Source organism: Pan troglodytes, chromosome 13 (assembly GCF_028858775.2).
Source record: "Pan troglodytes isolate AG18354 chromosome 13, NHGRI_mPanTro3-v2.0_pri, whole genome shotgun sequence".
NCBI classification, from domain to species: Eukaryota; Metazoa; Chordata; class Mammalia; order Primates; family Hominidae; genus Pan; species Pan troglodytes.
The window spans coordinates 71,713,397-71,726,240 of record NC_072411.2 but is presented as its reverse complement, the minus strand read 5'-3'; the positions used below and the strand labels follow the sequence as shown (position 1 = coordinate 71,726,240).

General features: G+C 38.4%; 1 protein-coding gene across 4 annotated transcripts in view; it reads left to right on the top strand.

Annotated features, from left to right (window-relative positions):
* Positions 1–12,844, top strand: part of CFAP210 (cilia and flagella associated protein 210) — a 53,313-nt gene that overhangs the window by 14,251 nt on the left and 26,218 nt on the right. For all 4 annotated transcript variants that reach the window (XM_001134856.7, XM_009443723.5, XM_063791302.1 and 1 more), the window contains 2 exons: positions 5,494–5,667; positions 5,765–5,958. In XM_001134856.7, coding sequence (XP_001134856.5) covers positions 5,494–5,667; positions 5,765–5,958 — 368 coding nt within the window. The remainder of the gene's footprint in view (positions 1–5,493; positions 5,668–5,764; positions 5,959–12,844) is intronic.

Sequence of the window (12,844 nt, the reverse complement as noted above, 5' to 3'; positions counted from 1 at the left end):
TTTTTTGTATTTTTAGTAGAGACGGGGTTTCACCGTGTTAGCCAGGATGGTCTCGATCTCCTGACCTCGTGATCCGCCCGCCTCGGCCTCCCAAAGTGCTGGGATTACAGGCGTGAGCCACCGCGCCCGGCCAGAATAGCTGTCTTTTATGATAGGTGTATATTTAACTTTGTAAGAAACTTCCAAACTGTTCCCCAAAGTAGTTGTAATTTTGCATTCCCAATAATAATCTTTGAGAGTTCTATTTCCTCTCCATCCTCAACAACACTTGGTATAGTTGGTCTTTTTAATTATAAACATTCTAATAAGTGTGCAATATCTCATTATAGTTTTAATTTGAATTTCTCTAAGTAAAAATGATGTTGAATATCTCTTCCTGAACTTATTTTCTACCAGTATATCTTCTTTGTTGATGTATCCATTCAAATATTTTTCCCATTTTAAAATTAGTTTTGTCATTGAGCTTAGATAATTTTTAAACTATATTCCAAATACAAATTCATTATTAGGTATTTGACTTGAAAATATTTTCTCCCACTCTATATCTTGACTTTTCATTTCCTTACTGTGTCTTTTGAAAAGCAAAAGTTTTTACTTTTAGTGAAGTATGGTTTATCAATTTTTCTTGTATATATCATTCTTTTAGTGGCTTATCCAAGAAATCTTTACCTAATCTAATGTCACAAAGATTTTCTCCTATGTTTTCTTTTAGAAGTTTTAAAATTTTAGATTTCCCCAAATACTGCATGTTCTCACTTATAGGTGGGAGGTAAATGCTGAGTACACATGGACACAAAGAAGGTAACAGTAGACACTGGCACCTTTTTTTTTTTTTTTTTTTTTTTTTTGAGATGGAGTCTCGCTCTGTCACCCAGGCTAGAGTGCAGTGGGGCAATCTCGGCTGACTGCAAGCTCCACCTCCAGGGTTCACGCCATTCTCCTGCCTCAGCCTCCTGAGCAGCTGGGACTACAGGCATCCGCAACCATGCCTGGCTAATTTTTTGTATTTCATTTAGTAGAGACAGGTTTCCACCGTGTTAGCCAGGATGGTCTTGATATCCTGACCTCGTGATCCACCTGCCTCGGCTTCCAAAGTGCTGGGATTACAGGCCTGAGCCACTGCGCCCGGCCAACACTGGCACCTGCTTAAGGATGGAGGAGGGTGGGAGGAAGATGTCGACTGGAGATTATGCTGATTGCCTGGGTGACAAAATTATCTGCACGCCAAGTCCTTGTGACTTGCAATTTACCTGTGTAACAAACCTGCGCATGTAGCCTTTGAACCTAAAATAAAAGTTGGAAAGACATATTTTTTGGTTTCCTGTATAGGTCTATGAACCATTTTAAATATATGCTCATATGCAGTGAGGTATTGCTTTTTTTTGTTTTTGTGTATGAAGATCAATTGTTCCTGCATAATTTATTGAAAATACCATTCTTTATCCACTACATTGCCTTTGAACTTTTCTTGAAAATCTACTTGCGTATATATATTCAGGCGACATTTCTGCACTATCTATTCTGTTTTATTGCTCTATTTATCTGTCTTTACTCCAATAATACACTGTCTTGATGACTGTAGATTTAATAATAGGTCTTGAAATCATTTCTTTTTCAAAGTTGTTTTCACTATTCTAGGTCCTTTGCACATCCTTATGATTCTTTTAATTTTAATTTTTTATTTTTTTTAAATTTTTTTTGAAACGGAGTCTCACTCTGTCGCCTAGTCTGGAGTGCAGTGGTGTGATCTCGGCTCACTGCAACCTCCACCTCCCGGGTTCAAGCAATTCTCCTGCCTCAGTCTCCTGAGTAGCTGGGAATACAGGCCCGCACCATCATGCCCGGCTAATTTTTGTATTTTTAGTAGAGACTGGGTTTCATCATGTTGGCCAGGCTGGTCTCTAACTCCTGACTTCAAGTGATCTGCCAGCCTTGGCCTCCCAAAGTGCCGGGATTACAGGCGTGAGACACTGTACCTGGCCATTATGAAATTTAGAATCTGCTTGTCAATTCATGCGAAAAAGCCAGCTGGAATTTTTATTGGGATTGTGTTGAATCTCTAGATCAATTTGGAGATAGTTACATTTTGACAATATTGAATCTTCTGAACCATGAACATATTCTCTCTATTTGTTTAAGGCATAATTTCTTTCTTTCTTTCTTTCTTTCTTTCTTTTTTTTTTTTTTTTTTTTGCAACGGAGTTTCGCTCTTGTTGCCCAGGCTGGAGTATAATGGTAAGGTCTCGGCTCACTGCAACCTCCGCCTCCCGGGTTCAAGCAATTCTCCTGCCTCTGTCTCCTGGAGTAGCTGAGATTACAGGCATGCGCCACCATGCCTGGCTAATTTTGTATTTTTAGTAGAGACGGGGTTTCTTTATGTTGGTCAGGCTGGTCTCGAACTCCCAACCTCAGATGATCCGCCCACCTCGGCCTCCCAAAGTGCTGGGATTACAGGCGTGAGCCACCGCGCCCAGCCTAAGTCTTAATTTCTGTCAGCAGTGTTTTATAGTTTTCAGTATATAGGTTTTATACATCTTTCGTTGGATTTATCCCTAAATATTTCATATTTTTAATATTATGGTAAATGGTATTTTTAAAAGTTTCAATCTGCTATTGTTAGCTTTAGAAATACAGTAAATTTTTCCTGTATTGATCTGGTATCCTGCAACATGGCTAATCTCACTTATTAGTTCTAGTCCCTTCTTGATAGATTCCATCAGATTTCCTACAGAGACAATCATGGCATCAGAGAATAAAGACAGTTTTAATTCTTTTTTTTCCAATCTGGATGCCTATTTCTTTTTCTTGACTTACTGCACTTGCTAGAAGCTCCAATATGATATTGAATAAATGTAGTGAAGGTAGATATTCTTGCCTTATTCCTGACTTTGGGGAAAAAGTACTCATTCTTTCACCTTTAAGTATGATGCTAAGTGTATGGTTTTTGTAGATGTCCCTAATCAAGTTGAAGTTGCCTTCTATATTGAAATTGTTGAGTGTTTTGGTTCTTTTAAAATCAGAAATGGATGTTAGATTTTTTAAAGTACTTTTTTTGATGTCTATTGAGATTATCACGAGGTTCTTATTTTCTAGTCTGTTAAAATTGTGAATTACACTGATTGATTTTTAAATATTCAACCAAGCTTGCATTCCTAAGATAAAACCCCATTGGTCTTAATGTATTATCCTTTTGATGGATTGAATTTGCTAAAATGTTATTAATTTTTGTATCTGTGTTCATGAGGGATATTGGTCCATAGTTTTCTTGAAATATCTTTATCTAGTTTGAGTATCAGAGTCGTGCTGTTTATTGTTATGACGCAGGATTGCGCAGAAAGCCAGAGTACTCGAAACTGTGAAGAACCAAGGCAGCTTCTCGTCATTTGCCTCTGATTTGTCTGTCTTGCCTGCCTCTTCCTCTCTCTGGAACTGCATAGTGCTTTTGCTGTGCTCCTCTCTGTGCATCTGCTGGCCTCCCTCTACCTGAGGGTTACAGTAGCCCAGTTTAGCTCCTTATGCATGAATGGGAAACTTCTTTGAAATGGGGAGGTGTCCCCTGACTCCTTTTATTATCTCGCCTGGGGAGAAATGCTGGGAAAAGGTAATCCCTCCCTCCACCCTACTTTCCTCCATTGTTTGAGGCACTGAGAGGCAGGGTTATTTTTGTTTTATGGTAGAATTATTAAAACTACAGATAGGCATAAACTCAGTCTGGAGAGTTCTCACTTGTTTTTTTTTTCTTTTTAACATTGCCTGTTTCCTTACTTTGTTGCAGTATACATTATTTATCTTTGGGAAAGGACATAGAAAACTTACAGTACCTCGCTTTAGGAACAATGGTCATAATTTATTCTTTCTTTTCTCAAAGAGGGAAGAATTATATGATGGACTAATATATGTAACATACGACATTCTGAAAAAGGCAAAACTATAGGGAGAGAAAACAGATCAGTGGTTGCCAGGGCCTACAGGTAGGGGGAGTGGTTGACTATAAGACATGATGGGATTTTTTGGGAGGGTGGAACTATTTTGTAAGTGGCTGTATGCATTTGTAAACTCTACACTATAAGGGCACATGTAAATTATAATATAGAAAACTTGATTTTAAAAAGGTCCCTGGTACATAAAGGGATAGGGGATGGGGATATATCCTTTTTTTTTTTTTGTAACACAGAAGTAGCACATGTAACGCTTTAACTCTCCATTGGTATTAAAGATGAATAATAAATGATGATTCATCTTACCAGCAAGACTGTCTATAAACCCATAGTAGTAAAAACTATGATACAGACACGGAGAATGACAAAATAATAGGTCAGAAGAGAGAACCTAGAAACAAACCCATGTTATATATAGGAACTTGACATATAACAAAAATTTCATTGCAAATAGGAAAGGAAAGGGTGGGAATTCAACAACTGATACTGGGATAATTGGCATATGAAAGAGATTAAATTACATCTCAATAGTACAGAATGCAGAAAAATGGATTTCAGCCAGATGAAACACCTAAATTTAAATGGCAAAACACTGAAACTTTTAACATAAATAATAGAATATCTTCAGGATATCAGAGTAAACAAGGTTTTCTTAGGACATAGGAAATAGGACCAATAAGGAAAAGGAAGACCTCATATGACATGAGGAGTGGAGGCCTCAGAGTTATAGAAGAGCATATAAAATATACAACTGTTGGTTTTTTAAAGGAGCAAAAGGAGTGAGATATATATTTATTGTGTAACTGTGGAGAGGAACTTTGGAAGTAGACAAAAGAAACTAATAGTGGTTATCTTAGAATGAGAGGAGATTGCAGATGGGTTGGAAGGTGATATAGTTTGGATGTGTGTCTCCATTCAGACATCATATTGAAATGTAATTCCCAGTGTTGGAGGTGGGGCCTGCTGGGAGGTGAGTGGATCATGGGGGCAGATTTCTCATGAATGGTTTAGCACCATCCCCATTGGTACTATCCTCGAAATAGTGACTGTGTTCTCGTGAGATGTGGTCATTTAAAAGTGTGTAGCACCTCCTGCCTTCACTTTCTTGTTTCTGCTCTGGCCATGACATGCCTGCTCCCCCTTTGCCTTCCGCCACAATTGTAAGTTTCCTAAGGCCTCTCCAGAAGCTGAGCAGATGCCAGCATCATCCTTCCTGTACAGCCTACAGAACTGTGAGCTAATTAAATCTTTTTTCTTTATAAATTACCCAGTCTCTGGTATTTCTTTATAGAAATGTGAGAACAGATTAATACAAAAGGAGAAGTTCATATACCTCTATAATATTTTGGGATTTTGAACCATGTAAATGTGCTATCTACCTAAAAAGGTCAGTCTAAAAAATAAGCTCGTAAGTGTAGCCTCATATTTTATTTATTAATAAAATATTACAAATACAATAAAAACATAAAAGCTCAAATTATCATATTATTACGTTAAACTGTAGTAAAATTAAATTGAAAAATGAAAACAAAAGATTGTGTTTGTCTTTTTACAGGGGATGAAAGAACAGAAACTTGAAGCCAAAAAGAAGCGTGATGAAGAAATAGAGGCAGAAAGACAAATTCTTGATCTGGAAGAAGAAATGTACAAACAAGGAAAAAGAAAAAAGGCCATTGAAAATGCAAAGCAATATCAATTTTACCAGACAGAAAGAGTGAAAAACTTTCATGTACTACTTGAGTTTTCTTGTATTTTTATATATCTTTAACATATCTGTACATAATTAGGCATCATTTCCTTAAAGTACTATAATTTTTCTTTTGTAGTCGGGACTTCTTCTTAGTAGAGTTATGAAAGAACGTGATGCCCAGATTGAATTCCGAAAGGGTAAGATAAAATCAGATAAAAAATGGGAGGAACAGTTGAAACTCAACATTGAAAAAGCTTTTAAAGAAGAAAAAGAAAAAGCAGAAAAACGACACAGAGAAAGGGTGGCTCTTGCCGAAGATCATCTAAAACAGTATGTATACATAAAATACCTTTTTGTACCTTTCTCGTTTTCTCATAATGGATGTAGCTTTTTTCTAATTATAAAAGTAATACATGCTAAAATAATTAGTCAGTAGAAAAAGTACAAAAAGGAGGTTAAAAATCACTATCACTTTCTTACCCAGAGATTGTATATTGGTTATTATTGTCATAATAATGCAACATAATACACAACCGCACAATCTAGTGGCATGCAAAAAAAACATGTTTACTTCTCATGCATCTGGGGGTTGGCTGATCTAGGCTGGAATCAGCTGGGCAGCTTTTCTTCAAGCTGTAGGACTGGCTGGGTTTGCTTATTGTTGTGGAGAGGATTCTGATCCGCTCCATGTGTATACATTCCGAGGTTCAGGATGAAGCAGCCACATGGGGAAACTTTTCACATGGTATTGATAGAGATGCAAGAGAGCAAGCCCGAGCATGCAAAAACACAGCGTAACCCAAAGTCAATGGAGAAGGAAGTATACTTGGCCTTCCATCAGTCTAAAGCAACCACATGGCCAACCCCACAACAATAATGGAACAGAGAAGTAGACTTCCATTAAATTGAGACAGGAAGGGGAAGGGAGTGCATATTTTTTGAATAATAAATCTAAACTACCAAAGGAAGTTACTATTACTGTTTTGGTATATAGCCATGCAGAGTTTTTTTTTAATGAAGGAGGCATCAGCCTTATTGAAATAAAATTTGCATTCAGTAAAATTCACCTTTTAAAAAGTATAGCTGCATAACTACCACTCAAATCAAGATATGGAACATTTCCATCACTCCCAAAATTTCCCTCATGCCCCTTTGCTCTAAGTTCTATCTCCTGTTCCCAGCCTCTGGCAGTCATTGATCTGGCGACACAGACTTTTTTCCTGAACATATATACTCACATTTTATAAAATGAAATTTGAATTAGCAGCATTGTCTTATTACATGCTTTTTTCACATACCTGTATGTCACATATATAATTTATCAAAATCACATTATGTCTAAATGACACAGACATCAGTTCTCAGAATATATATATATTACCAAATTGTGTATTTTTCAATTCAGTCCTTAGTAACAAGGGAAGAAAAACCTTTGGATTTATTGTAATGTTTTTCTTTGGCAGTGTAGAGATCTAAAGGTTTGTGCAAGTTAGGGACAAAGCCATTGGCAGAGGAAGGCAAGTCTTTGACCAGTGAATCACTTGTGTTTGAGAAATCTCTTTTGTTATATTGCAGCTCAGAGGTGGCAGTCAGATTTCCAGCAAGCTACCTGGCAAGTGCTAACACCTTCACAGGCTGTCTATCCTCCTATAGCCTTTGTATCTGGGCTGTGTTTGGGCCACATCGTGTTTTTTCCTTGTAGTATGTGTCAGTAGGTTAGAGGTTCAAGCTGGTGTAGGATTTATTTTAGTTGTTTCTTTGGCATATCTTCAGTGCAGTCTCGGAAATGTTCATCAAGCTCTGACGTCAGCATAAATTCCTTTACTTACTTCTCATGGTGGGCTTTGTCCTTGTGCATGGTGACCAAGTGTTACCTATCCTCACTGTACTCTCAACTGTTCTATTTTCTTTTGAAATCTCTTGAAAATTCAGTTATGTGGGTAAGACCAGTGGTATAGAATTTCTCCTTTATATTGGTTGCATTTTGGGGAATTAGGAGAGGGAGGATGTTGTGATGGTTAATATTAGATGTCAACTTGATGGGATTGAAGGATGCCTAGATGGCTGGTAAAGTGTCGTTTCTGGGTGTGTCTGTGAGGGTCTCACCAGAGGAGACAGACATTTGAGTCAGTGGTCTGGGAGAAGAAGACCCACCCTCAGGGTGGGTGGGCACCATCCAGTCGGCTGCCGGCACAGCTAGAACAAAGCAGGTAGAAGAAGGTAGGCTAATCTTGCTTGCTGAGCCTTCTGGCTTCCTTATTTATCGGTGCCAGATGCTTCCTTCTGCTTTTCCTGCCCTTGGACATCAGATTCCAGGTTCTTCCGTCATTAGACTCTGGGACTTGCACCAGCAGCTTGCTGGGGGCTCTCGGTCCTTTGGCCACAGACTGAAGGCTGCACTGTGAGCTTCCCTGGTTTTGAGGCTTTTGGACTCCGACTGAACACTACGGGTTTCTGTCTTCCTCAGTTTGCAGACAGACTATTGTGGGACTTCGTCTTGTAATAGTGTGAGCTAATTCTCCCAAATAAACTCACACATACACACACACCCTCTTGGTTCTGTTTCTCTGGAAAACCCCTAATAGAGATGTTCAACATGTGAACCTGGGTTGCCAATTTGTTTCCAAAGTCCTACAGCTTAAATTTAATAAGAAACATTCAAATCTGTAATTGGAAACAACATAGGAAATTATAAATCTATTATTATATATTTGTTTAAGTGTATGAGTTTACAAACTTATCGCCAAGCTGTATTCTGTTTAATGTTTATTCATGTATGGGTTTTATAGAATTCAGAATGCACGTTACTTTAAAATACTGTTACGAATAGGGATGAACCTATAAAAAAACCTCTTTAAACCAATAGAAATGGAATAGTAGCACTGGTATTAACCTGAGTTGGGAAGAGGAGCATGTAGCAGAAAAGAGATGCAAAGGAGAGTTACTTTCCCTTTTCTTGAATAAGAGTTTATTCAGGAGCAAAATTTCAAAATAGGCTATTTATTCATTCATTAGGATATTCCTTCATTCATTCATACAAACATTTATTGAACAACCTCCTTTTGCCAGGCACTATTCTAGTCATTGAGAATACAAAGATGAATATGATGTAGTCTTCTTAAGAAGTTCATGGCTGGGCGCAGTGGCTCACGCCTCCCAATCCCAGCACTTTGATAGGCCGAGGTGGGTGGATCACTTGAGGTCAGGAGTTCGAGACCAGCTTGACCAACATGGTGAAACCCTGTCTCTACTAAAAAAATACAAAATTAGCCAAGCATGGTGGCACATGCCTGTAATCTTAGCTACTCAGGAGGCTGAGGCAAGAGAATTGCTTGAACCTGGGAGGCGAAGGTTGAAGTGAGCCAAGATCGTGCCATTGTACTCCAGCCTGGGCAACAAGAGCGAAACTCCATCTCAAAAAGAAGTTCAGAATCTGGGAGTGGAGAGTACAGAAATGGAACAAATAATTAGAATGTAATTATAAATATTTTGGCAAATATGTGTAGAGGGTGTGTGGAAGCATGTAAAATGAGTATCTGACCCAGTCTAGAGAAGGCTTTGCAGAAGAAACTGGTTCCTGCGCCTAATTTCAAAGAATGAATAGTAATAAGCCATGCTAAGAGTGGGCTGTAGAGGTATTTTAAGCACAAGTGAAGGCCCAGAGTGGGATAGAATATGGTGGATTTGGAGAACTCCAAGTAGTCAAGATGGCTGTAGTATAAAAGACAAAGGGGGCATTGTGAAAGATAAGGTTGGAGAGATAGGCTAGGATCGGCTCATGGTGTCTTTTGTAGGTCATGTGCCTTAAGGCCTGCCAAAATTTGGAATGACTGTCTTCTTTGGGCAGAGACCATATTTTAATTATTTTAATCACAAAGAAATGGAAATTGCAGATTACCAAGGGGCAAGTCTCTTTTTGCATGCCCTATTGATTGTATTACCAAGTGCTACCTTGCGGTGATTTAAAATATTTCCACATGTTCTTTGATATTCCTTCCTTCAGAGGATGGAGCCCAATTTATGTCCCTCTTAAGTGTGGCTATACATAGTAACTCATTTCCAAGAAATAGAATGTGTCAGAAATAATGGTGTGTGACATCTAAGCTTAGGATACTAAAGGCAATGTGGCTTCCTCCTTGCTGTCTCCCATGGATTGCTCATTGGGGAACCTAACTGCCGTGGTGTAAGGATACTCAAGCAGATCAATGGAGAGGTCCGTGTGGCAAGGACCTGAAGTATCCTGACACCAAATATGTGACAGTGGATTCTCCAGGCTCATTTAAGCCCTTGGATGACTACTGCTTCAACTGACATCTTGACTACAACATTAGTTGAGAACCATCCAACTAAGTCACTCCCAGGTTTCTGACTCTCAGGAATGGTATGAGATAATAAGTGTTCATTGTTTTAAGCTATTAAGTTTTAGAGTAATTAGTTATTCAGCAATAGAAAACTGAAACATATTGCACAGCTGCTGGCCCTGTGCCTGAAAGTGAAAATTTTCACATGCTTTCTAAACAATCTATCCTATGCTACTGTGGGGCTTTGACTAGTATAAGAGTCTTTGTGTGACTCATAGCCCAGTGGGTGTGACGGCGTTAAGACAAATAAGATACCACAGTGACACCAAAATCCCAAAATAGAGGGATTTTGACCAGGAATCTTACACATAATTATTAAAAAGAAACTTAACACCGTAGCTATAGACACTGTATAGGTCTTCTTTCTTCTATATATAGGTAAGGCTTCCTCTAGGAACAGACACATAGACTTTGCTTAAGAAAAAACTCACTAATTACTGTCTGTTAATCCCATCAGCTTCACACACAAAAAAAGAAAAAATGGTCATAGGATAGTTTGCATCACTTTTTCCTAGATAAAGATTATTTAAGGAAAGAGTAGAAAGAGAGAAGAGGGCTTAAGTGATCTCATCCATTTTACAGATGTAAGTGCCATCCTAAATCTGATAACTCTAGTCTAGACCATCCCTTTGAACCCCAGCTTCACATATCCAGCTGCTTCCATGGTATCTCCATTTCAATGTCTCATAGTATCTCAAACTTAAAATGTCTACACAGAATTATTGATTTCCAGCGTTTCCAGCGGCATTTTTTTTTTTTTTTTTTTAAGACAGAGTCTCGCTGTGTCGCCCAGACTGGAGTGCAGTGGTGCGATCTTGTCTCACTGCAAGCTCCGCCTCCTCCAGCGGCATCTTTATCCAACCAGTTTTTCAAACCAGAAACCTAATAATTCACCTTGATTCCTCATTTTCCTTTATCTTCCACATCAGATCTCTCAGCAATTCATGTTGATTTTTTTCTCCAAAACAAATCATGAATTTACTGCCATCATCTAGTCCAGGCCACCCTCATGTATTCACATGGGTTGTTGTATCAGTCTCTTAATTGGCCTCACATTATTTATTTGCCAAATTCTTCTTTACTTATCATCCAGAGATATTTTATCAAGATGAAAATTGATCATATTATTATTCTACCTTAAGCACTTCAATGGCTTTCCATTCAACTTAAAATAAAATGGAAATTTGACATCCCCTCCAAGGCTCTGTATGATCTGGCCTGCCTACTTCGCAACCTCCTCTCTTACCATTCCTTCCTCTTAGTTATGATGCCTCCATTATACTGATCTTCCAGGGCCTCGAACATCTACCAAACTCTTGCTTGCCTCATGTTTTCTCTACGGTCTGGAATTTTACCCTTCCATTCTTCATCTGTGGACCTCTTACCAGCTCAGAGAGGCCTTCCTGTCTTAGAGTTCAACTTTGGTCAAAGTTATCTAAGTACCTCAATTATTACTCTTTTACTTAGTCTCTTATTTTTTAAAAAACACTACGATTTGTAATTACATTGTCTATTTATAGACGTACCTTGTTTGATTGTGCTTTGCTTTATTGTACTTTGCAGATAATGTGTTTTTTACAAATCGAAGATTTGTGGCAACCCTGCATTGAGCGAATTTATCAGCACCATTTGTTCAACAGCATGTCACTTTATGTCTCTGTGTCACATTTTGGTAACTCTCGCTGTATTTCAAATTCCTCAATATTACTGTATCTATTATGGTGATCTGTGATCAGTGATCTTTGATGTTACTATTGTAATGTTTTGGGGTGCCACGAACTGTACCCATATAAGATGGCAAACTTAATTGAGGAATATTTTGTGTGTTCTGACTGCTCTACCAAGCACTGTTCTCCTATCTCTCTCTCTTTCCTTGGGCCTCCTTCTTCCCTGAGACACAACAATATTGAAATCAGGCCAATTAATAACCTTATAATAGCCTCTAAGTATTCAAATGAAAGGAAGAGGTGCACGTCTCTCACTTGAAATCGAAAGCTAGAAATGATTAAACTTAGTGAGGAAGACATGTCAAAAGCCAAAATAGGCTGAAAGCTGAGTCTCTTCCACCAAACAGCCAAGCTGTGAATGGAAAGGAAAAGTTCTTGAAGGAAATTAAAAGTGCTACTCTAGTGAACAAACAAATGATAAGAGAGCCAAACAGCCTTACTGCTGATATGGAGAAAATTCTAATGGTTTGGATAGAAGCTCAAACCAGCCCTGACATTCCCTTAAGCCAAAGCCTAATCCGGAATGAGGTCCTAACTCTCTTCAAGTCTGTGATGGCTGGAGAGGTACGGACACTGCAGAAGAAAAACCTGAAGCTAGCAGAAGTTGGTTCATGAGGTTTGAGGAAAGAAGCTGCCTCCATAACATAAATGTACAAGGTGAAGCATCAAGTGCTAATGTAAAAGCTGCAGCAAGTTATCCAGAAGATCTGGCTAAAATCATTGATGAAGGTGGCCACACTAAACAACAGATTTCCAGTGTAGATGAAGCAGTCTTACATTGGAAGAAAATGCCATCTAGGACTTTCATAGCTAGAAGAGAAATCAATGCCTGGCTTTAAAGCTTCAAAGGGCAGACTGACTCCCTTGTTAGCAGCTAATGTAGCTGGTGACTTTAAGTTGAAGCCATTGCTCATTTACCATTCTAAAAATCCTAGGACCCTTAAGAATTATGTTAAATCTTCTCTGCCTGGGCTCTGAAATGGAACTACAAAGCTAAGATGACATCACACGTGTTTACAGCAAGGCTTACTGAATATTTTAAGCCCACTATTGACATCTGCTGCTCAGAAAAAAATATTCCTTTCAAAATATTACTGCTCATTGACAATGCACCTGGTCATTGTCAAT